General features: G+C 66.6%; 5 protein-coding genes across 6 annotated transcripts in view; 2 read left to right on the plus strand and 3 right to left on the minus strand.

Annotated features, from left to right (window-relative positions):
- WDR45 (WD repeat domain 45) overlaps positions 1-14193 on the plus strand; it is a 33711-nt gene extending 19518 nt beyond the window's left edge. The window contains exon 12 of the mRNA XM_054177311.1: positions 14182-14193. The gene's annotated coding sequence lies outside the window, so the exon portion shown is untranslated. The remainder of the gene's footprint in view (positions 1-14181) is intronic.
- Positions 1063-4399, minus strand: LOC128899061 (erythroid transcription factor-like). Its single transcript, XM_054177195.1, has 5 exons — positions 4267-4399; positions 3165-3289; positions 2811-3029; positions 2011-2136; positions 1063-1431 (listed from the first exon to the last, which is right to left on the minus strand). Exons 1-5 carry the CDS (start codon positions 4397-4399, stop codon positions 1063-1065), a joined length of 972 nt encoding a protein of 323 aa, XP_054033170.1.
- CDK20 (cyclin dependent kinase 20) lies at positions 5833-8988 on the minus strand. The gene is made up of 8 exons (XM_054177322.1): positions 8880-8988; positions 8563-8676; positions 8251-8439; positions 7781-7902; positions 7598-7660; positions 7073-7196; positions 6414-6569; positions 5833-6021 (listed from the first exon to the last, which is right to left on the minus strand). Exons 1-8 carry the CDS (start codon positions 8952-8954, stop codon positions 5836-5838), a joined length of 1029 nt encoding a protein of 342 aa, XP_054033297.1. The 5' UTR covers positions 8955-8988; the 3' UTR covers positions 5833-5835.
- PORCN (porcupine O-acyltransferase) lies at positions 9712-15704 on the plus strand. Its single transcript, XM_054177320.1, has 13 exons — positions 9712-9871; positions 10293-10485; positions 10852-10895; positions 11204-11394; positions 11875-12005; positions 12415-12429; positions 12898-13023; positions 13110-13210; positions 14087-14163; positions 14487-14550; positions 14980-15065; positions 15182-15292; positions 15556-15704. The coding sequence occupies exons 1-13, from the start codon at positions 9736-9738 to the stop codon at positions 15655-15657; spliced, it is 1377 nt and encodes a 458-aa protein (XP_054033295.1). The 5' UTR covers positions 9712-9735; the 3' UTR covers positions 15658-15704.
- Positions 15705-16166: 462 nt separating this feature from the next.
- Positions 16167-21538, minus strand: SLC35A2 (solute carrier family 35 member A2). Of its 2 annotated transcripts, none has more exons than XM_054177224.1 (5): positions 21380-21538; positions 19687-19881; positions 18547-18698; positions 17268-18016; positions 16167-16291 (listed from the first exon to the last, which is right to left on the minus strand). In XM_054177224.1, the coding sequence occupies exons 1-5, from the start codon at positions 21477-21479 to the stop codon at positions 16264-16266; spliced, it is 1224 nt and encodes a 407-aa protein (XP_054033199.1). In that variant the 5' UTR covers positions 21480-21538; the 3' UTR covers positions 16167-16263. The 2 variants fall into 2 exon arrangements, with proteins under 2 accessions (XP_054033199.1, XP_054033198.1); XM_054177223.1 differs by having other exon boundaries at positions 16169-16291; positions 17256-18016.
- Between the last annotated feature and the right edge of the window lie 732 nt (positions 21539-22270).

A 22270-nucleotide genomic window follows, 5' to 3' on the forward strand; every position in this document is an offset into this window, starting at 1 on the left:
CGGGCAAAGCGGGGAGGCTGGGGGGCGCTGGGGGAAGCAGAGAAGGGCAGAGGAGTGCAGTAAGGAGGTGGGGGGGCAAACTGGGGGGGCTGGGAGGGCAGTAAGGAGGCGGGGGGGGGGAAGAGGGGCGCAAAATAGGGGGAAGGGAGAATTGGGGGCTGGGGGAGGGCAAACTGGGGAGGCCGCGGGAGGGTAACTGAGGGCTGGGGGAAGCAGAGAAGCGCGGGGGGGGGGCAGTAAAGAGGCTGGGGGGCAAAAGGGAAGGGGAATTTGGGGGCTGCGGGGTGTGAGGGAGGGGCGTAATAGCTGTTCAGGGCGGAGAACGAAGACCCCGAGGGCGGCGGAGGGCCGCGGCCAGGCCGCAGCCCCACTGCGAGGGGCCTGGGGCGCCGCCCCTGCGCCCGCGGCCGCACCCAGAGGGCTCCACGGGTCCCGGACCCACCGCGGGAGGTCCGGGAAGAGCCTGCGGGATGCTTGCGGGGGGCGCCGGGCAGCGGCGGGAGGGGGAGGCGGGGGCGGGGAGGAGGCACAGAGAGGAACCGGCAGCCGCCGCCGCTCACCTGGAGCCCGGCGCGACGCTGGCGCGCGGCGCGCGGCGACGACGTCAAGGACGTGGGGACGTACGGGGGGGGCGTGGTTGCGTCGCGGCGGGGGCAGAGCAGAACAGAGCAGAGCGCAGCGCGGGAGGGGGCCACCTCGGGCGCGCCGCGCTGGGCGCCGCCATCTTGGTTACAAAGCGCCGAGCCCTACGGGGGCCGCCGCCGCCCTGGGCGCCGCCATCTTGGTTACAAAGCGCTGAGCCCTACGGGGGCCGCCGCCGCCCTGGGCGCCGCCATCTTGGACCCCGCCACAAGCTTCCCATGCGGGGAAGAAGGGATGGCAGCGCTTCAAAGCGGCGCTCCCCCTCCCAAAAGACCTCCCTGAGGAGGGACTCAAACCCCTCCATAAAGCCCCCCCAATCCCTCCCCCCCCAAGTAACGAGGCTGGAGCCTGGTTTGCTTTTTTTGGTCACTGTAATGAAGAACACCAACCCCTCCCCCCCCTCCCCCCAGCCCCCCCAGGTTACATTTGGGGGCTGAGGGCGGGGGTCGCCCCTGCGGCACTCGGAGGGGGGGGTCCCACATAACTCCCTCCCCCCCCTCCATAGAAGGGAGCAGCAGGGAAGGGCAGGAGGTGGCCGGAGAGGACCAGGGGGCCCAGGGCGTAGAGAGCTGCGGGGTCCTCCGGGGGGGGCTGTGGCTGCTGGGGAGCGCTCAGCGCCGCTGCTTGCGGGGAGGGGGTGGGCAAGGCGGCCGAGACCCCCACTAAAGGGTCTGGGGGCGCGCAGCTCGAGGCCCCCCCCCCGTTCTGGCGCCGCTTCTTGCCCTTGGCGGTGACCTTCCTGTTGCGGGTCTGGATCCCGTCCTTGCGCATGGTCAGAGGGCGATTCACCTGCCCGGGGGCCACGGGGGGGCGGCGTCAAGGCGGGGCCTGGCCCCTCCCACCGCCCAGGGGGGGACCCCTCCCACCCTCCCCATCAGCAGCAGTCAGCTTGGAGGGGACCCAAAAATCCCCCACCCCAGAAAGGGAGGAGAAACCCAAGGTGGGAGGGAGCTGGGGAGGGGTCCTTGAGCTGGGGGGGGGGGGGTCCCTAGGGATGTTTTGGGGACCCCTCAGAGATTGGGCTTCAAGAGGAAGGGGACCCCAAACTTGCCCCCACCCCGCTCTGTGGAAAGACAAACCCACAGTGTGAGTGAGCCAGAGGTGTCCCAGGAGACTGAGGAGGGGGTCCCCAGGCTGGGGAGGGGGGGGTGGGGGGGGTCTGTCAGTCTCTGGGGATGTTTTGGGGACCCCCCAGAGATTTCGGGAGTACCCCAAATTTTCCCCCAAGTGATGCTAAACCCAAGCCCTGCAGGCTCTGCAGGTGCTGTAGGCGGCTGGGGAGGGGTCCCTGGGTCATAGGGGGGGGGAGGGGGGTGTCAGGGGGGGTTTGGGGGTGCCCGGGGGGGCGCAGTTTGGGGGGGCCCTGACCCTGTGCAGTTTGTAGTAGAGGCCACAGGCGTTGCAGACCGGATCCCCCCGGGGGCTGCGGCGCCACAGCGTGGTGGTGGTGGTCTGGCAGTTGGTGCAGACGGTGCCTGCCCGGCGCGACACCAGCTGGGGAGGGGGCAAAAAGAGGGGGTCAGGGAGGGGTGAAGGGGGCTGGAGGGGAGGGGGGGGGGGCTGAGGAGGGGCTAGAGGGGATCTGGGGGGCAGAATTGGGGAGGTTTGGGGGGAAATGGAGGGGTTGGGGAGGGGGTCTGGTGGGGGGAGGGCTCACGTGGGGCACAAAGGGGCCTGGGGGTGGTAAGAGCGAGTTGGGAGGGGCTGGGGGCTTTTGGGGTGCATTGGGGGGGGGAATTTGGGGCGAATTTGGGACAGTTTGGGGTTTTCTGGGGTGCTGAGACTGATCCTGAGGGGCTCCAGGCAGATTTTGAGGTGCCCAGAGCTGATTTTTGGGGGCGAATTGGGGCAGGTTTGGGTCTGCCCCGGGCTGGCAGGGAGCAGAGAGCTTTGCCGGTGTCAGCCTGGTTTTGGGGTGAGTTTGGGGCAGTTTGGGGTTCTCTGGGGTGCTGAGACCCAATTTGGGGGTGAGGCAGGATGATCCTGGGGTGCTGCAGGGCTGCTATCTGGGGCAAATGGGAGCAGGTTTGGGTCTGCCCTGGGAGCAGAGAGCGGTGCTGGGGGGGGGGTGGCCGCTTTTGGGGTGAAGGGTTTGGGGCTCCCTCGGGGGGGGGGGGGGGGGGCTGCTGGCGGGTTTTGGGGTGAATTGGGGCGGTTCTGGGTCTGACCAGGCGCTTCTTGGGGCGGATGAGAGGTCTGTTGTGGCCGTTGAGGCGGTGGTAGAGGCCGCAGGCGTTGCACAGGTAGTGGCCGGTGCCGTCGCGGCGCCACAGCGGCGTGGCCGTCGCCCCGCAGTTCACGCACTCCCGGGCCTCTGCCGGAGCGGTTCGGACCGGCACAGACCGGCTTAGCCCCGTGGGGACCGGCACGGTGCGATGCAGACCGGTCTGGACCGGCACAAACCGGTACAACACCCCCCCACACCCCCCCACAGCCCCCCCACTGTGACCCCCAGGGACCGCTCTAAGGCAGCACCGAGCCCAGCGAGCCTCCAAGCCTGCCGAGTATGGACCAGTACGGACCAGTATGGACCAGTACGGACCGGTACAGACCAGTATGGACCAGTACGGACCAGTACGGACCAGTACGGACCAGTGCAGCCCAGTACGGACCAGTATGGACCAGTAGGGACCAGTGTGGACCAGTACTGACCGGTACGGACCGGTACGGACCGGTACGGACCAGTACAGACCAGTACAGACCAGTGCAGCCCAGTACAGACCAGTACAGACCAGTATGGACCGGTACGGACCAGTATGGACCAGTACGGACCAGTACGGACCAGAGCAAACAAGATCAGACCAGTAACAACCAGCACAGCACAGTCTGGACCAGTACACCTCCCCCACCCCCCACCCAGTTCCAAGCTACTGTGCCCCAGTGCCCCCCAGCCCCCTGCCCCCCCCCAGTGCGCTCCCAGTGTCCCCAGTCAGGACTCACCGCAGGGCTGGGGGGTCCCAGGGGTGAGGAAAGGCCCTGGGGGGCCCGGGGGGGGGCTGCCCCGGGGGGGCTGCAGCAGCTCCAGGAAGCGGGGGGCCTCTGGCAGAGGGGGGGGAGAGCCCCAGGGGGGCGCCCCCAGGGTCCCCCCGGCCTCAGCCCAGGGCACCAGGGACAGGCGGCCTGGGGAGGGGGAACAGCAGTGAGGGGGGGACAAGGGAGGGGGGCATTTGGGGGGGGGGGGATGAGACATGGGGGAGACACTGGGGGGACCCTGGAGAGGGGGCTGGGGACAAGGGGGAGGGGGAAATGAGGACAAGGCGGGGACACAATTTGAGGGGGCTCCTGGGGGGGGGGGTGGGGTCCTTGTGACATGGAGGGGGGATCCTAGGGGGGGTGGAATTGGGGCTGGGGGGGCACTGGGGACAAGGGGGGGGTCACATTTGGGGGGCTAAGGGGGGGGAGAGGGGAACCCTGGTGGAAGAATTGGGGCTGTGGGGTGGAGGGCACAAGGAGAGGCTGTAAGGAAATTGGGGGAGGGGGTGTCCTGGGGGGAGGGGGCATTGGGACATGGGGTGGGGGGGAAGTTGGGGTCTGGGGTCAGGGGGATTAGGGATGGGGGAGGGCACACAAAGGGGGGGCACAGAGCACAAACTGGGGACACACACAGAGACACTTGGGGGGTACCTGGGGGGGGGTAGGGGCCCAGCAGCCCCCCTGTGTCCAGCCCTTCAGCCCCCCCCAGCCCCAGGAAGGCCTCCTCAGGGAATGGGGGGGAAGCTCCTTCCGGCGACCCCCCCCCCAGTGCCACAAACTCCATGGGGAGAAGTGAGGAGGGGGTTTGGTAGGGGGGGGGGGGTCCAGCTTCTTGGGGTCCTGTTAGGGCTGGGGAAGGGCTGAGAGGGGGGAGGGGGCACAAAATGAAACCTGGAAGAGAAAGAGAGAGAGCAAAAGTAAAGACCCCCCCCAAAAAATGAACAACTGGGGGGGGGGGGGGAAGGGAATTGGAAAGGGGGAGGGGGGGCAAAGGAACCCCTGAATTTGAGGGGGGGGCACTGACCTGGAGCTGCTCTGTGGCTGCTGCCTGGCTGTGGGCACAGGGAGGGACCAACCCCCCCCAAAAAACACTCCCTGGAGGGGGTGGGGGGGCAGGGGGAGGAGACAGAAATGTGGGGGCCCCCCCCACCCACGGGCCCCCCCCTTTTCCCTCCACCCCCCCCCTAGGGCTGGTAACGGCCCCACAGCTGCTGGGCACTGATAAGAGCTTATCAGATACCAGCGGTCTGGGGGGGGGGGGGGAGGAGGTTGGGAGGGGTCAAACCCCCCCCCCCAGGAGGAGGCAGAGGACAAACCAGACCCCACCCCCCCCCCACCCCCCCCCCCCCCCCCCGTGGGGTATTGGGGTGCAGGGAGGGGGAGGGGCAGCGACTGAGGCTCTGCCTTCAGCTGAGGCCTTATCAAGGAAGGGCAGAAAGGGGGAGACCCCCCCCCAGGGCTGGACAGCCCCCCCCCCCGAGGGTGGGGGCTGAATAAACAGGGGGGGGGGGGAAGGGGGAGGGACCCAAAATGGCGAAGTTTCAGCCCAAAAGGGAGGTTTGGAGTTTGGGGGGAGCTGAAAAAGAGAAGTTTGGACCCAAAATGGCTCTCCCCAGGGGGAGATTGGCTCCGGGCTCGGTGCTGAGCAACCAGGCCCCAAAATTCACCTTTTTGGCACCAAAACGGAGACTCCAGGCCCCAAAGTTCACTTTTTTGGCCCCAAAATGAAGACTTTAAGGTTCAAGCTTCACTTTTGGGACCCCCCCCCCAAGAGGAAAACCTTAAGACCCCAAAGTCCACCTTTTGCACACCAAAACCCCGACCCCCCCGCCCGGACCCTGCGCCCCCCTCAAGCCCAAACCTTCCTTTCCTGACCCCCAAAACGAGGACTTTCTGCCCCAAAATGCATTTTCCAGCCCCCAAAAGGCCAACTTTGAACCCAAAATGGGAACTTTCCACCCCAAACCCCTTTCCCCAGCCCCAAACCTCTGCCCTTGACCCCAAATGAGTCGTTTCCAGCCCCAGAATCCTCCTCACCCCCCACCCCAGCCTTTCCCCCTCCCCAAAATCATCACTTTTGACCAAAAATGTGAATTCTCAGCCCCCTCCTCTCCCCAAAGCCCTTTCCCCAGCCCCAAAGTCGTCGTTTTTCACCCCAAAACCCCCTGGGGGGGGGGGGGTGGTGGTGTCTCTGGTGCTGCTCTCACCTGTGGCTGTGCCTCAGGGGTGCTGCTCAGGGCCCCCCAGGGCTGCTTCCTCCTCCTCTGACCCAAATCTGTCCTTTTTCACCCCAAAATGTGGCAGCAGCAGGGGGGGGTCCAGGCGGAAGTCGGGGGGGGGCCGGGAGCCCCCCTGGGGGGGGGGAGTCAGCTCCATGGGGCCGAAGAAAAAGGGGTGCAGGAGGGCCTGGGGGGGACACTGGGATGTACTGGGAGCTACCGGGAGCCCCCCAAGGGTCACTGGGAGCCACTGGGAGGCCCCCGGTGGCACCTGGCAGACCAGCAGTGCACCCAGCCCCGGCAGCGCCCCCTGGTGGCACCTGGCAGGCGCTGAGCCTCTCCCCCCAGCCCCGGCAGCGCCCCCTGGTGGCACCTGGCAGGCACTCAGCCTCCCCCCAGCCCCTGCAGCGCCCCCTGGTGGCACCTGGCAGGCGCTGAGCCTCCCCCCAGCACCCGCAATGCCCCCTAGCGACACCTGGCAGGCGCTGAGTCTCTCCCCCCAGCCCCAGCAGCGCCCCCTGGTGGCACCTGGCAGGCACTCAGCCTCTCCCCAGCCCCAGCAGCGCCCCCTGGTGGCACCTGGCAGGCTGGCAGGCGCTGAGCCGAGCGGTAGCGCAGGAAGCGCCGCAGCAGGTCCAGGGCCTCAGGGCCTGCCCCAGGCACCAGCAGCTGCAGGGGGGCCGGAGGCTGGCGGCGGAAGCGGATCTTGGGGTAGTCAGGGAGGGCTGACAGCTCCTGAGGACAGTAAGGACCAGTAAGGACCAGTAAGGGCCAGCAAGGGCCAGTGACCACCACCCACTAACAACAAACAGCCACTCAGAACCTCCTGGAGCTCCATTGGGCTCCCTAGGAGCACCTCAGTGTCCTCCAGTGCAGCCCAGTACCTCCCAGCTGCCCCAAAGTGTTCCTCAGACCATCTCCTTGTCCTCCCAGTGCACTGGAATGAGCTCCCAGTACAACCCAGCAGCTGTCAGTAGTCTCCCAGTACAACCCAGTAACCTCTCAGTACAACCCAGTCCCCCCAGCCCCTTATCCAGAATCCCTTCATTCCCTCCTCAATGCTTCCACCTCCTCTCCCAACCCTTCCCAGTCCCCCCCAACATATCCCAGTGCTCTCCCAGTACATCCCCAGTGCCCTTTCTCCCTCTCCCACCCCCTCCAAAGCTCTCCCACTGCCCCACACCCCGCTCCCCAGTGCCCTCCCAGTGTTCCCAGTGCCCCCCCAGTGCTCCCAGTACCGGCCAGGCGCTGGGGCTGGGGGTGCCCAGTGCCCTCAGCACGCAGCAGAGCTGCTCGATGTCGCTGTCCCCAGGGAAGAGGGGAGAGAGGTTCAGCAGCTCCCCAAAAATGCAGCCAGCGGCCCTGGGGTGACACCAGTGACCCCCAGTTAGCTCCCAGTTATCCCCAGTTACATCCCAACTCCCCTCAACTGCCTCCCAGCCGCTTCTAGAGGTACCCAAAGTACACTAGGGGGCACCCAGGGGGTCACAGAAGTTGGGGGGGGGCACCCAGTTCCCTCTCAGCTGCTCCTGAGGGACACCCAACATACCCTGGGGGGCACCCAGGGGGTCCCAGTAGCCCCCAGTGGCTTCCCAGTTGCCCCACTCAAAACACATTGTGGGGGGCTCCCAGTTCCCACCAGTTGCTCCCAGTTCCTAGGGTGGGGCCCACTCTGCTGACAGGGGGAAAGGGGGGGTGGGGAGGGGTGTCAGGGACTGGGGGCTGGGTGTCCCAATTGCCTCCCAGACCAAACCAGGCCAGACCAGAGGTCGACTCCCTCGTCGTAGTGCCGGGCGCCGTAGAGCAGCTCGGGGGCTCGGTACCACCTGGGGGGGGATGGGAATTAGGGGAGGGGGGGAAAGGGAATTAAGGGGGGGGGGGGTCCCTAATCATTGGGGGAGGTCCCCAATAACTGGGGGGGAGTGTGGGGGGGTTGTTCCAGATACCTGGTGGCCACCTGGTGGCTGTAGGGACGCCCCCGGGGGGCCCCCCCCAGCCTGGCCAGGCCGAAGTCTGCCAGCTTGAGCCTCCCAGTGCTGTCCAGTAAGAGGTTGGCTGGCTTCAGGTCCTGCCCCAGTACCACCAGTTGGCTTTCCCAGTAGCCACCAGTAGCCTCCCAGTGCACCCCAAGTATCTCCCAGCATCCTCCCAGTATCCTCAGGCAGCTCCCAGTATCCCCTAGTAGTCTTCCAGCAGCATCCCAGTATCCCCCAGTACCCACCCAACACCTCTGGCATCTCCCAGTGCCTGCCAGTATAACTCAGTGCCCTCCCACTATCCCCCCAGTGCCTTCCAGTACTCCCCAAGCCCCTCCCAGGCCCCTCCCAATCTCCCCCAGCCCCTCCCAATCCCCTCCCAGGCCCCTCCCAGTATCCCTAAATCCCCTCCCAGTCCCTCCCAGTCCCCCCAGTCCCACCCTGTGCAGGATGTGGTGCCGGTGGCAGTGGCTCAGCCCCCGCAGGGTCATGGCCATGAGGGCTCGGACCCGGGGAGGGCTCAGCGGGGTTGGGGTCCCCCTGAGGAGCCCCCCGAGATCCCCCACCAGGAAGTCCAAAGCCAGGACCACGGCAGGGCCCTGGGCGAAGGCAGCTCGGAGCCGGAGCACCTGGTGGGGAGGGGAAGGGGGGAGACCCCAAAATCAGGGGGGACACACACCAGAGTCAGAAGAGGGGGGCGGGGGGTGGAAAAGGATGAGGGGGACCCCAAAGCCACTGCGGGGGTCGCTTACGTGGGGGTGGTCCTCGATCTCCCTCAGGGCCTTGATCTCCCGCAGCGTCTGGGGGGGGACTCCCTCCTCGGGGTGCCTCAGGGGGACCTTTTTGAGGGCCACCAGCTCCCCTGTCTGGGGAGGGAGGCAAGTCACAGGGTTGGTTTTTTTTTTGCCGGGGGGGGGGGGGGCTTCAGAGGGTTAGAAGCACCCCGGAACACCCCCCCAAAGAAAAAGATCCCCGGGGGGAGCCAAACCCTCAGACCTCCCCACAATGGCTCCAGCCCGCCCCCCCCCACACCCCCCCGAGGCTCCAAACTCCTCCCCCCCGGCCGCACCTCCCTGTCCTTGGCTTTAAAGACGACGCCGTGAGCCCCCTCCCCGATGCGGCCCAGGACGATGTACTGCTCCATGCTGGGGGCCTTGAGGGGGCACCAGGGGCGGCGCGGGGGATTGTGGGAGGCCCCGGCCCACAATGCACCGCGCGGGGCCGCCCTAGCCACCGGCGCCTCACTTCCGGGCGACGTCACCGCGCCCCGACAATGGCTCCAAACCGCCCCAAAACGGCCCCGGGCACCCCTCTCCCGCCCCGACGTGGCTCTAGAGCCCTCCCAAACGTTTCCGGACCCAACCAGAACGGCTCCAGGACCTTCCCAAATGGCTCCGGATCCCCCCCCCGGCAAACGGTTCCGGACCTTCCCAACATGGCGGACGCGAGGGCCCGGCCCACAATGCACCGCGCGGCGCCTCCTTAGCAACCCGGACCTCGTTCCTAGGTGACGGAACCACGCGCTTAGTGACGCGCCACGCAGGCGGCGACGCAAGCCACGCCCGTAGGAGCGCGCCCCCCCCCCGCCATTTGCCCGCGCCTCGCTCCCATTGGTCAATCCCCCAGCTCGAGGCGGAATGGCGGGCCCGGATTGGTCAGCGCCTTTCCCCTCAGCTCCCCTCTCCCCCTCAGCGCGGCGGCGCCGGGAGCGGAGCGGGCCCGGCCTTTGGGGGGGTCTTTGCGGGGGTCTGGGGGGGGGTTCCGGGACCCCAAGGGAGGGTTCCTGGCTCCTAGCTGGGGGCTTTTAGACCTTCCTGGGTCTTTCCCACCCCGCCACGGGGTTTTAAAGGGGTCCCGGCGGGGGGGTTGACGCCCCCAGGCCCCCCTTTTCTCGACCCCCCACCCCCCCCCAGCGTCGACCCAACATGGCGGCGCTGCCGCCGCGCGAGTTCGCGGCTCAGGTCCTGCCTGGCTGTGTGATCCCCACGGCGCGGCAGGGCCTGGCCCAGCTCTGGCCGCTGCTGCTGCTCTGCCTCGGCGCCCGGCTGCTGCATCGCCTGCGTGAGCTGCGGGGAGCCGGGGGACGGGGCGGCGGGCGGCGGTCCTGGAGGGTTGAGGGAGGCCTGGGGCGGCCTGGGAGGGGTCTGGGGGCTTGGAAGGGTGGGAGTCTGGGGGGGAGGGGGCACTGAGAGCCTGGAGCGGCCCTGGGTGTTTGGGGAGGGATGTGGGGGGAGGGGAGATCCTCCCAAGCTTTGGGAGGGGGCACCCCGGGGGCTAGGGGAAGGTCCCAGAGAGGGTTGGGGGACCCCCCGGGAGCTGCTGAGGGGCACCCAAGGGTCTGGGAGAGGCAGGGGTGTCCTGAACATGGGGTTGCGCTCACCCAGGGGCTGTGGGTGGTATCCAGGGGTCGTGGGGGGCACACAAGGGGTTTGGGGGGGCCCCGCTGATTTTCCTCCCTCCTCCCCCCACCCTTTTATTGCAGCGCTGCCCCGCGGCGGGAAGCACGCCGGGGCCGCGGCCGGGGGGCTGCTGGCCCTGCATCACTTCTTCGGTCCGCAGAGCCTCTGGGTGGCGCTGCTGAGTGCCCTGCTGGCCCTCACCCTGCTGCTGAGTCGCGCCCGGCCGCAGCGCGGCCTCTGCATGGCGCTGGCGGCACTCAGCTACCTGCTGATGGGGTACAGGGCGTGCTGGGGGGGGGCTCTGGGGGGCTCTCAGCTACGTGCTGTTGGTGTACAGGAGGCGCTGGGGGGCTCTCAGCTACCTGCTGATGGGGTACAGGGGGGTGCTGGGGGGCACTGGGGGGCTGTCTGCTAACTGCTGATGAGGTACAGGGGATGCTAGGGGGGTTCAGCTACCTGCTGATGGGTATGGGGGAAGCTGGGCAGCATAGGAGGGGAATTTAGGGTAGTGGGAGGGGAACTGAGCACACTGTGGGGAGCTAAAAAGGATTTGGGGTGCTGGGAGGGGGGCACAGGGGGGATTTGGGGTGCTGGGATGGGGGCTCTGGGTGTGCACTGGGAGTGACTGAGTGCTGCCCCCAGGGAGCTGCACATGGTGGACACAGTGACCTGGCACAAGATGAGAGGTGAGGGCTCCCCCCTTGAAGCCCACTTTCGGGTGTCCCCCATGCATGGGTGCCTTCCCCTCTCTGTGCTGCTTGGGAGTGAAGGGGGAGGACACTTTTTGGGGAGGGGGGTGGTTGCTTTTATGGGGGGGGGGGGGGGCTGTGGCTCCTTTCTGGCCCCTCCCACCCCCCCTTAGTTCCCATCCCTGGGGGGAGTCTTTGTTTGGGGTTCCCCTACCCTCATTTTTCCTGGGCAGGGAGCAGGGGGGGCTGTGGGGTGGTCTCTGGGGTGCTCCCCATGTGACTGTGGCTGTCTGGGGGGGTCCCAGGGGCGCAGATGGTGGTGGCCATGAAGGCTGTGTCCCTGGGCTTTGACCTGGACCGGGGGGCCGTGGGGGGGGCAGCAGCAGAGCCCTCCCCAGCCCAGGTCCTGGGGTACCTCTGCACCCCTGGCTCAGTCATCTTCGGGCCCTGGGAGCCCTTTGGGGCCTACCTGAGGGCCGTGGAGGGCCCCCCCCTGGTATGAGAGGGGCTTTTGGTGGGGGGGGGGTAGAAGGGGTTTGGGGAGAGATTGGGGGGCTAAAGGGGGGCTGGAGGGGTGTTGGGGGACTAAAAGGGGCTTTCAGGGCAGTCTTGGGGGGTTGGGGGGGGTGAGAGGTTCAAGGGGATTTGAGGGAGGTCTAGAGGGGATTGGGAGAGAAGTTGGAGGGTCTTGAGAGGTTAAAGGGAGGTATGGGAGACTGTAGAGGGATCAGAGGGGATTGGGGGGGGTCTGGGGGGAACTTGGGGGGCATCTAAGGGGATTTGGAGGGGCTAGAAGCTTTAAAAGGGGGCTGAGAGGTTTTGGGGGGGTGGTTGAGGGGATTTGTGGTGATTTAGGAGGGGGTGGGAGAGGACTGGGGGCTCTGGAGGGTCTTTGTCTGTAGAGGGAGGGGGAGGGCTGTGGCTGATCTCAACTGGGGACCCCTCGGGACCCCCCCAATTTCCTCTGCCCCTCCAGAGCATGGCCTGGGCCCGGAAGGGGCTGCGGAGCCTGGGGCTGGCCCTGCTCTGCCTGCTGGTGTCCAGCTGCTTGGCTCCATTCCTCTTCTCCTGCCTCCTGCCCCTCTATGAGGCTGAGACCCTGCGCAGGTCAGGGGACCCCCAGGGACCCCCCCCCAGCACCTTGCCCCCTCCAGACCCTGCCTTCTGCCCTTCCTCTCCCCCTGCCTGCTGCCCCTCCATGGGTCTGGGGCTCTGTGATGCTGAGGGGACCCCACCATGGACCCCCCCCCAGAATCCTTCCCCTGCACCCCAAAATCCCCCCCAGGACCTCTAAACCCTCCCTGTACTTTTAACCCCCACCCAGGACCCCAGCAGCTCTCCAGGACCCCCCCCCCAAACCCCACCTGGCTCTCACATCTTCCATTTCTTATCTCTCTGAGACCCCTAAACCTTCCCTGGACCCCAAAACAGCCCTCCCAGGACCCCTAAATCCACATGGGACCCCCCCCCAAATCCTCCCCTCTGACTTTTTGTCTCTTTTCTTGGTGCTGCCCAGGAGCCTCTTTGCCAGGTGAGGAGGCTGGGGGGGGGGTCCCAAGGGGATTTGGGGGAGGGGGGGGTGGGGGTGTTGGGGGGCTCTGGGTGTTTTGGAGGGGTCACAGGGGGGGTTTGAGGGAGGTCACAAGAAGAGTTGTGGGGGATAACAGAGGTTGGGAGGTCACAAGGGTTTTGGGGGGAACCTAGAGTGTTTGGGGGGGGCCTAGAGTGTTTGGGGGGGGGTCCCAAATGAGTGTTGAGTGGCACAGAGTGGGGGTCATGAAAAAGTTTGGGGGGGGGGGGGGTGCTCAGGGAGTGTTGGGAGGGGATCCCAAGGGGGTTTGGGGGCTCAGAGGAAAACCTGGGGGGGACTCCAAAGCAGCCCTGCAGGGGGTGGCTGTTTGCTAGCTTTACCCTGAGCTCAGCCCTCTTCTTCGTCTGTGGGCTCCTCCCTGTGTCTCTGGGGGCCCCCCATGACCTTTTTGGGTCCCCCCCTCCCCAGGTGGCTGCGTGCCTACGAGAGTTCCCTCTCCTTCCACTTCAGCAACTACTTCGTGGCCTTCCTGTCCGAGGCCACCTCCACCCTGGCAGGCTCTGGGACCACCCCCACCCACGGCAACCTGCGCTGGTGAGCCCCCCAGAGTCCCCCCCAGTGCCTCCCCCGCTGCCCCCTCCCCAGTAAGGTTATGCTGCCCCCTGTCCCCCTCCCCCAAGGGACCTGGAGGTGTCTCGGCCGCTGCGGGTGGAGCTGCCACGGTCCATGGCCGAGGTGGTGACCAACTGGAACCTGCCCATGTCCCGCTGGCTGCACACCTGTGAGTGCTGGGGGGCTGGGCTGGACTGCTTTGAAGTGGTTTGGGCTGGTTGGGGTGGGGGGGGCTGGGCTGGACTGGATTGAAGTGGTTTGGGCTGGTTGGGGTTGGGGGGGGCTGGGCTGGACTGCTTTGAAGTGGTTTGGGGTGGTTGGGGTAGGGGGGGCTGGGCTGGACTGCTTTGAAGTGGTTTGGGGTGGGGGGGGCTGGGCTGGACTGGATTGAAGTGGTTTGGGCTGGTTGGGGTAGGGGGGGCTGGGCTGGACTGGATTGAAGTGATTTGGGCTGGTTGGGGGGGGGGGGGGCTGGGCTGGACTGCTTTGAAGTGGTTTGGGCTGGTTGGGGTGGGGGGGGCTGGGCTGGACTGGATTGAAGTGGTTTGGGCAGGTTTGGGGGGGTCTGGAGTGGTTCGGATTGGCTTGAAGTAGTTTGAACTGGTTTGGGGGTTCTGCAGTGGTTTGGGTGGGTTTGGGCTGGTCTGAAGTGGTTTGAAGTCCTTGGAATTGCTGGTTTGGACTGGTTTGAGCCGGGGTGGAGTGGGGTGGAGCAGCTGGGAGTGGTTGGAGCCAGGGTGGAGCAGCTGGGACTGGTTGGAGCCGGGGTGGAGCAGCTGGGAGTGGTTGGAGCCGGGCTGGAGCAGCTGGGACTGGTTGGAGCCGGGGTGGAGCAGCTGGGAGTGGTTGGAGCCGGGCTGGAGCAGCTGGGACTGGTTGGAGCCGGGCTGGGCTGGTTTGAAGTGGCTTAAACTGGGTTGGGCCGGTTTGAAGCGGTATGAGCTGGCTTGAGGCAGTTTCAGCTGCTGGTTTGAGCCGCTCTGAAGCGGTTTGGACCGGTCTGAACCGGTCTGCAATGGTTTCAACCGGACCCCCACCCCCCCAGACGTGTTCCAGACCGCGCGGCGCCTGGGGACCTTCGCCGCCGTGCTGGGCACCTACGCTGCCAGCGCCCTGCTGCATGTGAGGCACCCCAGAGCCCCCCACCCCGGGCAGCCCCAGAGCTCCTCTGACCCCCAGCCCCTAAAGGCCCCCCTAATGCCTGAAAGCTCCCCAAATTCACCCCAAAACCCACTTAACCCATCCCAAAATCACCTCCACCTCCCCCAACCAACCTCAGAGTCACCCCAAAAGAACTAAAACATCCTAAGGAGAGCCCAAACTTCCCCAATTCATCTCCAAAAGCTCCTAAGCCTCCACCCCCTCCCCAGTTCACCCCCAGAAACTCAAACTTCCCCCCCCAGGACCCCTCACCCCCACCCCTGACACCCCACACCTTCCCCCAGGGCCTCAGCTTCCACCTGGCTGCAGTGCTGCTGTCCCTGGGCCTCATCACCTACGTGGAGCACAGTGAGAGGCTGATGGCCCTTTAAGGGGGTGGGGCCTTAGGGGAGGGGGTGGAGCTAGAGTGGTGGAGGGTGTGGCCTATGGTGTGTGGGAGGGGTTTGAATGGTGTGGGAGTGGCCTGGAGCTGTGGGTGGGGATTAAAGGCAGGTGGGTGAGGCCAGTAGGGCTGTGGGTGGGGCTAAAGTTGGGTGGGAGGGGCCTAAATGCAGCAGAAGTGGCTTAGAATGGCATGGGCAGGGCTTAAAGGGAGTGGGAGGGGTTAGTGGTACTGTGGGTGGAGCCTGTGGTAAATGGGTGGGGCCTCAACGACCTGGGTGTGGCTTAAGAATCAGTGGGTGGGGCCTGGCTGGCTGCTCATCACTGGTTGGAGGAGCCATGGGACAGAGACCACCCGCTGACCACGCCCTGTGCTCTGATTGGCTGCTCCCCCAGTGCTGCGCCAGCGCCTGGCGGCCATCTTGGATGCCTGTGTCCTGTCCAAGCGCTGCCCCCCCGGCTGCCGCCACCGCCACAAGGACGTGAGTCGGCCAATGGGCAGCAGGCAGGGCCGAGCGTGGGCCAATGGGGCGTGAGGAGCCCGGGGCACGGGCCAATGGGGTGCGAGCAGGCTCTGAGGGGTCCCTGTGCCCCCCAGGGGCTGTGGGTCCGGGGCCTGAACGGAGCCCTGGGAGCTGTTGCCCTTTTCCACCTCTGCTACCTGGGGGCCTTGTTCGACGCCGAGGCCGACGACAGCGTGGAGGAGCAGGTGGGGACCCCCAGACCCCTCCAAGTCATCCCCAAAATAACCCAAAACCACCTCCAGTCACCCCAAAAACCACCCCAATGCCCCCCCCCCGCCCCAATCACACCACACCCTGAATCACACCACAACAGCCCCAAAATCGCTCTAAATGGCCCCAAATTCACCCCAGAACCTCCCCCTCAACTCCCCTGGCTTCTGAGGGACCCCCCTCAGCACCCCCAGCCAGCATTTCATGCCCCCCCCGACCCCCTCTGCCCCCTCCCCAGGGCTATGGCCTGGCCCACACCATCCACAAGTGGTCAGAGCTGCACTGGGCCAGCCACTGGCTGACCCTGGGCTGCTGGCTGCTGGCCCTGCTGCTGCGCTGAGGGCTGCTGGGATCGCCTGGGACCCGCCTGGATCGCCTGGGACCCGCCTGGATCGCCTGGGACCTGCTGGGATCGACTGGGACCCGCTGGGAGGGGCAGAGGGGATGAGCTGACCCCCCCCCGACCTCTCCTGGACCAATAAAAGGCTCCTGCCAGCTGCTTGTGGCCTCTTGGGCCAATGGGAGAGGGACAGGGGCAGGGTTTGGGGAGGGGCGGGGTGAGGAGGGCGGGGCGAGGAGGGAGGGTGGGGCGAGGAGGGAGGGCGGGGCAAGGGAGGGGCAGCCCAGCTCAGCCCCTAGAGAGTCTATAGGGCCCAGGGGTTAACCCAAAATCGTCTTAATTTACATCAAAACCGACAGCAAAACATGAGAGGCCCCAGGGCAGGGGGTGGGGGGCTTGGAGCCTCTAGGGAGGAGGGAAGGGAAGGGTAGAGGGTCTGGTGGGGGAGGTCCATATGGCCCCTATAGGGGTTGGGGGGGAACTTAAGGTCCCTATAGGGTTCTGGGGAGTCCATATGGGCCCTGTAGGCATCTGGGGGAGTCCATATGGTCCCTACAAGGGTCTGGGGGGGTCCATATGGCCCTTACAGGGGTCTGGGGGTTCCCATCAGGATCCTTTGTCCTTGGAGACAGACCTGGAAAAGAGAAGAGACCCCGGGGCTCAGGAGGGCCCCTAGGGGGTCCCTGTGGGGCTCAGGGGGGCCCTATGGCTCCTGTAGATCCCTGGGGGGGTCCCCACGGTGGTCACCATTTATCCAAATTCTTCTTTATTGGCCCCAAGATGTCCAAAGGCAGCCCCCAGCCCTGCCTCCAGGAGGCCTCCCTGAGGCTGGGGGAGGCCTCAGCAGCGCCCCAAGAACCCTGGGGGGGCTTCCGTGACCTAAGGAACCTCAGTGGGGCCTCACCGGCAGCTGAGGAGCCTGGGTGGGACCCCCGTGACCTAAAGAACCCCAAACACTGGACCCCCCCATGGCCTAAAGGACCCCAAGATCCTGGATCCCCACAGCCTGGAGACCCCAAGATCCTTAGTCCGCCACGGCCTGGAGAGCCCCAGTGGGACCCCTGCCCCCCAAGCACTGGGCACCACCACCCCATGACCCCTGCTGGGTCCCCACCACCTCCTGCCCCCCAAGCTCCTCTTCCCCCACCACCACCACCCCCAGGGTCCTGCTGCCACCACCACCTGCCCTGACCCTTGATGGGGTCCCAGGGACCCCCAGCCCTGCACCTCCACCACCTGCAGACCCCCGCTGGGCCTCCACCACCTGCAGACCCCTCCACCACCTCCAGACCACCACCTCCAGACCCTCCACCAGCACCTCCCCACCCTCCCTGCTCCAGCGCTGCTCTGCAGGTGGAGCCTGGAGTGCCTCTCCCCTCCTCGCTCCCCCTGGGGTCCTTCTCCCTTCCTCACTTCCCCCAGGGCCGCTCTCCCCGGGACCCTCTCCCTTCTTCTCTTCCCCCTCCCCTCCTCACTCCCCCGGGGCTCCCTCTCCTCACTTCCCCTGGGGTCCCTCTCCCCTCCTCGCTCCCCCCGGGACCCTCTCTCCCGTCCTCACTCCCCTCTCCCCCCGGGCCCCCCTTCTCCCCTTTCCTCACTCCTCCACTGACTTGGCGCCGCCGCTGCCGGGGTCCCCCCCAGCCCCGCTCCTGGCGCCGGGGCCGGCGGGACCGGGGCCGGCTCCCCCCCGGCGGGGGCGGCCGTAGAGGCAGACGGCGGCGAGCACCAGCGCCGTGCCCGCCAGGAAGGGCCCTCGCGGGCGGAAGCCGAAGAGGTGCACGGAGGCCAGGGTGGAGGCCAGGATGGAGAGCGCCGTGGCGAAGCCCTTCAGGATGTTGTCGGCGTAGCGCACGACCACCGCCACCAGCAGCCCCCCGGCGGCCTGGTTCAGCACCACGGCCCAGACCGCGGGGCTGTAGCCGTAGAAGAAGCCCAGGGCGGCCACCGCCGGGCCCTCGGCCGCCACCATCGCCGCCAGCCCCACGGCCGTGCCCACCGCCCCCAGCTGGACGTTGCGCAGCCAGATGGAGCCCCCCGAGGTCTTGAGCAGCCGCTCGAAGTAGACCCCCGCGAAGCCGGAGGAGAGGCAGGAGGCGGCCACGGCCGCCAGCCCCACGGCGTAGCTCTGCGGCGGCTCCTGCGGCACCGCCGGCGGGGAGGAGGCGGCCAGCAGCGGGGAGCCGGGGCTGGAGAGGGGCAAAGGGGGGCCGGGGGGCGCGGCCCGAGCCTGCTCGGCCTGCACCAGGGCGACCCCCGCGAAGAGCAGGGCCAGGGACAGCCACTGCAGGCGGGAGAGGGAAGTGCCCAGCAGCAGCACCGAGAACAGCGCTGTGGTCAGGATCTTCAGCTGGTAGGTGACCTGTGGGGACAGGGGACAGAGGTGACCTGGGGGGACAGAGGTGACCTGTGGGGACAGGGGGACAGAGGTGACCTGGGGGGGCGGGGGGACAGGGCAGAGGTGACCTGCGGGGACAGGGGGACAGGGCAGAGGTGACCTGCGGGGACAGAGGGACAGGGGGGATAGAGTCAGGGCAGAGATGACCCTGGGGGACAGGGACAGGCAGGACAGAGGTGACCTGGGGGAGCCAGGGTGGAGGTGACTTGGGAGGACAGGGACAATGAGAGGGGTCAGGGACAGGTCAGACAGGTCAGAAAGATTTGCAGGGACAGGTATGGGGACAAGGGACACCTCCCAGGGCACACAGTGATAGAAACCACCATGGAGACACCACCAGGAAGGAGGCAAAAGACCTTATGGGGCTGGGGACAGCTCCCACCTTGGGCTCACCACCAGCACCCCCAAGTCCCAAAGCGTCCCCAGAGTAGCAAACATCTCCCCAAGGACCCAAAAGTCCTCTCAATGCATCCCCAAGCTCCCCAGAGCCTCACCTGGAAGGTGGCGGCCGGCAGATTGGAGATGGCGACGTACTGGAGGTTGTTCTGCAGGGTGTAGATGAGGGAGGGCACAGCCAGGCGCAGAGTGTCCCCAAACTGCCCCACCACAGCCTCCTGCAGCGTCTGCGCCGTCTGCCTCACGCTGCCTGCAGGGGGCAGCACCAGCGCAGGGTCACCGGGGGCGCCTGCCGGCACCAGAGGGCACCACCAGGTGGCGCCGAGGGGCACCACGCTTCAGCGTGGTGCTGCAGGAGCAGGAGGAGGAAGAGCAGAAGGAAAAAGAAGGAAGAGGACAAAGAGGTGGAAGGGGAAGGAATGGAGAAGAAAGAGAGGGAAAAGAAGGAAGAGAAAAAGGAGGAAGGGAAGGAGAAGGATGAGGAGGAGAAGGAAAAGAAGGAAGAGAAAAGGAGACAAAGAAAGAATAAGAAGATGAAAAGACACAGAGAAGGAAAAAGAAAAGGAAAGAGAGGAAGAGAAGGAAGAAGAGAGGAAGAGAAGGAAGAAGAGAGGAAGAGAAGGAAGAAGAGAGGAAGAGAAGGAAGAAGAGAGGAAGAGAAGGAAGAAGAGAGGAAGAGAAGGAAGAAGAGAGGAAGAGAAGGAAACAGAGAGGAAGAGAAGGAAACAGAGAGGAAGAGAAGGAAACAGAGAGGAAGAGAAGGAAACAGAGAGGAAGAGAAGGAAACAGAGAGGAAGAGAAGGAAACAGAGAGGAAGAGAAGGAAACAGAGAGGAAGAGAAGGAAACAGAGAGGAAGAGAAGGAAGAAGAGAGGAAGAGAAGGAAGAAGAGAGGAAGAGAAGGAAGAAGAGAGGAAGAGAAGGAAGAAGAGAGGAAGAGAAGGAAGAAGAGAGGAAGAGAAGGGGAAAATGGAAGGAGAAGGATAAGGAAGAGAAGGAAAAGGAAGAAGAAGAGAAAAAAGAAGGGAAAAAAGGGAGAAGAAGAAGGAAAAAGAAAAAAGAGAAAGTAAAAAGGGAAAGAGAAGGGAGAGGAAGTGCAGCAGAAGGAAAAGAAGAAAGCAAGCAAAGAAAGAAGAGGGAAAACAGAAAGGGGAAAGAAGAGGAAGCAGAAGGAAAAGGAGCAGAGAGAAAAGGAAGGCAAAAGGGAAGGAAGAGGAGGTGGCCGGGGCAGGTCCTCACCGCGGTGCTGCAGCAGCAGCAGCAGCAGGCAGGCACAGCCCTTCATGGCCTCGGCCAGCACCACGGCCGTGGTGGGCAGGAAGCGCTCCCCGGGCAGGGTGCGGACGTAGCGGATGCTGAGCACCAGGGACGCGTTCTGCAGCACCAGCACCCCCAGGCTGGCGTACTTGAGGCGGCGCGAGGGCGTGGGCAGAGCTGTGGGGGCACCAGGGGGCTGAGACACCCTCCGGCCCCCCTCCACCCACCCACCGGTCCCCCTACAGCCGCCCACCCACCGGCCACCCACTGACCACCCTCCAGCCCCCCTCCACCCACCCACCGGCCCCCCTACAGCCGCCCACCCACTGACCACCCTCCGGCCCCCCTCCACCCACCCACCGGCCCCCCTACAGCTGCCCACCCACCGGCCACCCACTGACCACCCTCTGGCCCCCCTCCACCCACCCACCGGCCCCCGAACAGCTGCCCACCCACCGGCCACCCACTGACCACCCTCTGGCCCCCCTCCACCCACCCACCGGCCCCCCTACAGCCGCCCACCCACCGGCCACCCACTGACCACCCTCCGGCCCCCCTCCACCCACCCACCGGCCCCCCTACAGCCGCCCACCCACCGGCCACCCACTGACCACCCTCCAGCCACCCACTGACCACCCTCTGGCCACCCACCGACCACCCTCTGGCCACCCACCGACCACCCTCTGGCCCCCCTACAGCTGCCCACCCACCGGCCACCCACTGACCACCCTCCGGCCCCCCTCCACCCACCCACTGGCCCCCCTCCAGCCGCCCACCCACCGGCCACCCACTGACCACCCTCTGGCCACCCACCACCCACCCACCAGCCCCCCTACAGCCGCCCACCCACCGGCCACCCACTGACCACCCTCCGGCCCCCCTCCACCCACCCACCGGCCCCCCTCCAGCCGCCCACCCACTGACCACCCTCCAGCCACCCACTGACCACCCTCCAGCCACCCAGCACCCCCCTCTGGCCACCCACCCACCGACCACCCTCTGGCCACCACGGCTTCATAGCCCCCAACCCACCCCATAGGCCTCTCACAGCTCTCTAACCTACCTGACAGACCCTCCCCCCTATAGTCCCCACAGAATCCCCCAGGCCACCCCATAGTCCCCCAGGGTCACTTCCTCCACTCCATAGCCCCCTAAGAGCCACTATCAACCTCTGCTCTATTGCCCCCTAAAAGCCACTGTCAGCCCCCCCCCAACCCACCCTATAGTGCCCCTTGGCCCCCAACCCACCCCCTAGGCCCCTCACAGCCCTCTAACCCACTTGACAGACCCTACCCCACACTCCAATAGCCCCAACAGAACCCTACAAGCCACCCCATAGCCCCACCGGGCCCCCCTCCTCTGCCACATAGCCACTGGCGGGACTCTTAATCCTCCCCATAGCCCCCCTCCGAGCCCTCCCACTCCACCCTCCAGCCCCCACACAACCCCCAGACCGCCTCAGCCCCCCTCACTCCGCCCCACAGCCGCCCACCGCCACCCTCAGCTCCCCAACCCACCCCTATGAGCCCCCCCCCCCGCTCCTCTCCGTCCCCATACCCTGCCCGGCCCACCCCCCCCCCCCCCAGCTGCCCCCGGCCGCTCTCCTCTGCCCCACAGCGCCGGCCCCCCCCCCCCCCCCCGGCCGCGAGCCCCTCCCCTCTCGCCCTCCCCTCACCTGTCACCGGCCCCGCTCGGCCGCCGCCGCCGCCGCCCCCTCCCGCAGCTGCCATGGTGGCACCTGCCCGGCCCCGGCGCGGCACTTCCGCATCCTGCATCACATCCGCTTCCGGCCACGGGGAAGCGGAAGCGCCTGGCGGGGCGGGGCAGGCGCAGCTGGGAGACTGGAGAGCAGCCGCCAGGGAGGGAGGGAGGAGGAACGGCGGCCGCCGCTCGTGCGCCGCTGCCGCTGCACCCCCGACCCCCTGCCCGGACCCCCCCGGCCCGCGGCCAATCGGAGCACCGCCGCGAACCCCTCCTGCTTTTTTGTGCCCCAGGGCAAATCGGTGCCCGACTGACTCCCCGCCTTCCCCCCCCCCCGCAACGGAGGGGCTGGAGCGCGCCCCCTGCCCGCCCCGCGCCTTTTAAGCGGCCAATCGGCGCCACCCCCCACGCCGTTACCAAGGTACCGCCTCGCGCCCCTCCCGCTCTTTCCGCCATGCAGCCAATCAGCGCCCGCTGACCGCCCCGTGTCCAATCCCCGCTCTTCCCTCCGTCCCCCCTCAGAGGGCGGCGCCTCGCGCGCTCCGCGCTTAGGTTTGTATCTTTTACGGTATTTTTTATGGAGCCAATCAGCGCTCGTGCCGCGCCGTTACCCCCTCCCCGCCCCCTCCCCGGGAACGCCTCGCTCCCGCCCGCGCCCCGCCCTCTCTTTCCCAACGAACCAATCGGCGCCCGCTTCCTCCCGCGCGCCCCCGCCCGCTGTTTTCAACGGGCCAATCGGCGCTCTCCTCGCGCGCTTCCGCCGGCGCCCCCGCCTCGCCCCCCTCCCGCCCTTTCCCTCGCAGCCAATCGGCGCCGTCCCCGCGGCCGCGTCCTGCTCGCGCTCTCCCTCTCCTTCCCCTCAGTC

This window comes from Dryobates pubescens, chromosome 39, assembly GCF_014839835.1.
Source record: "Dryobates pubescens isolate bDryPub1 chromosome 39, bDryPub1.pri, whole genome shotgun sequence".
In the NCBI taxonomy this organism is placed as follows: domain Eukaryota; kingdom Metazoa; phylum Chordata; class Aves; order Piciformes; family Picidae; genus Dryobates; species Dryobates pubescens.

What these genes read in the sequence shown, in the direction of transcription:
- LOC128899061 (XM_054177195.1), bottom strand. Translation starts at nt 4,399, where the DNA reads ATGGAGTTTGTGGCACTGGGGGGGGGGTCGCCGGAAGGAGCTTCCCCC. An exon ending in TCCGCCCCAAGAAGCGCCTG is followed by an intron (nt 2,137 to 2,810) that starts GTCAGACCCAGA and finishes CCCCCTCCCCAG; the next exon opens with CTGGTGTCGCGCCGGGCAGG. An exon ending in TCTACTACAAACTGCACAGG is followed by an intron (nt 1,432 to 2,010) that starts GTCAGGGCCCCC and finishes GCCCCCGGGCAG; the next exon opens with GTGAATCGCCCTCTGACCAT.
- CDK20 (XM_054177322.1), bottom strand. Translation starts at nt 8,954, where the DNA reads ATGGAGCAGTACATCGTCCTGGGCCGCATCGGGGAGGGGGCTCACGGC. An exon ending in AGCCACCAGGTGGCCACCAG is followed by an intron (nt 7,661 to 7,780) that starts GTATCTGGAACA and finishes ATCCCCCCCCAG; the next exon opens with GTGGTACCGAGCCCCCGAGC. An exon ending in GACGAGGGAGTCGACCTCTG is followed by an intron (nt 7,197 to 7,597) that starts GTCTGGCCTGGT and finishes GTGTCACCCCAG; the next exon opens with GGCCGCTGGCTGCATTTTTG.
- SLC35A2 (XM_054177223.1), bottom strand. Translation starts at nt 21,479, where the DNA reads ATGCAGGATGCGGAAGTGCCGCGCCGGGGCCGGGCAGGTGCCACCATG. An exon ending in GCTGCTGCTGCAGCACCGCG is followed by an intron (nt 18,699 to 19,686) that starts GTGAGGACCTGC and finishes TGCCCCCTGCAG; the next exon opens with GCAGCGTGAGGCAGACGGCG. An exon ending in GGCGCCAAGTCAGTGGAGGA is followed by an intron (nt 16,292 to 17,255) that starts GTGAGGAAAGGG and finishes TCTCTTTTCCAG; the next exon opens with GTCTGTCTCCAAGGACAAAG.
- PORCN (XM_054177320.1), top strand. Translation starts at nt 9,736, where the DNA reads ATGGCGGCGCTGCCGCCGCGCGAGTTCGCGGCTCAGGTCCTGCCTGGC. An exon ending in GCCGCCACCGCCACAAGGAC is followed by an intron (nt 15,066 to 15,181) that starts GTGAGTCGGCCA and finishes TGTGCCCCCCAG; the next exon opens with GGGCTGTGGGTCCGGGGCCT. An exon ending in ACGACAGCGTGGAGGAGCAG is followed by an intron (nt 15,293 to 15,555) that starts GTGGGGACCCCC and finishes CCCCCTCCCCAG; the next exon opens with GGCTATGGCCTGGCCCACAC.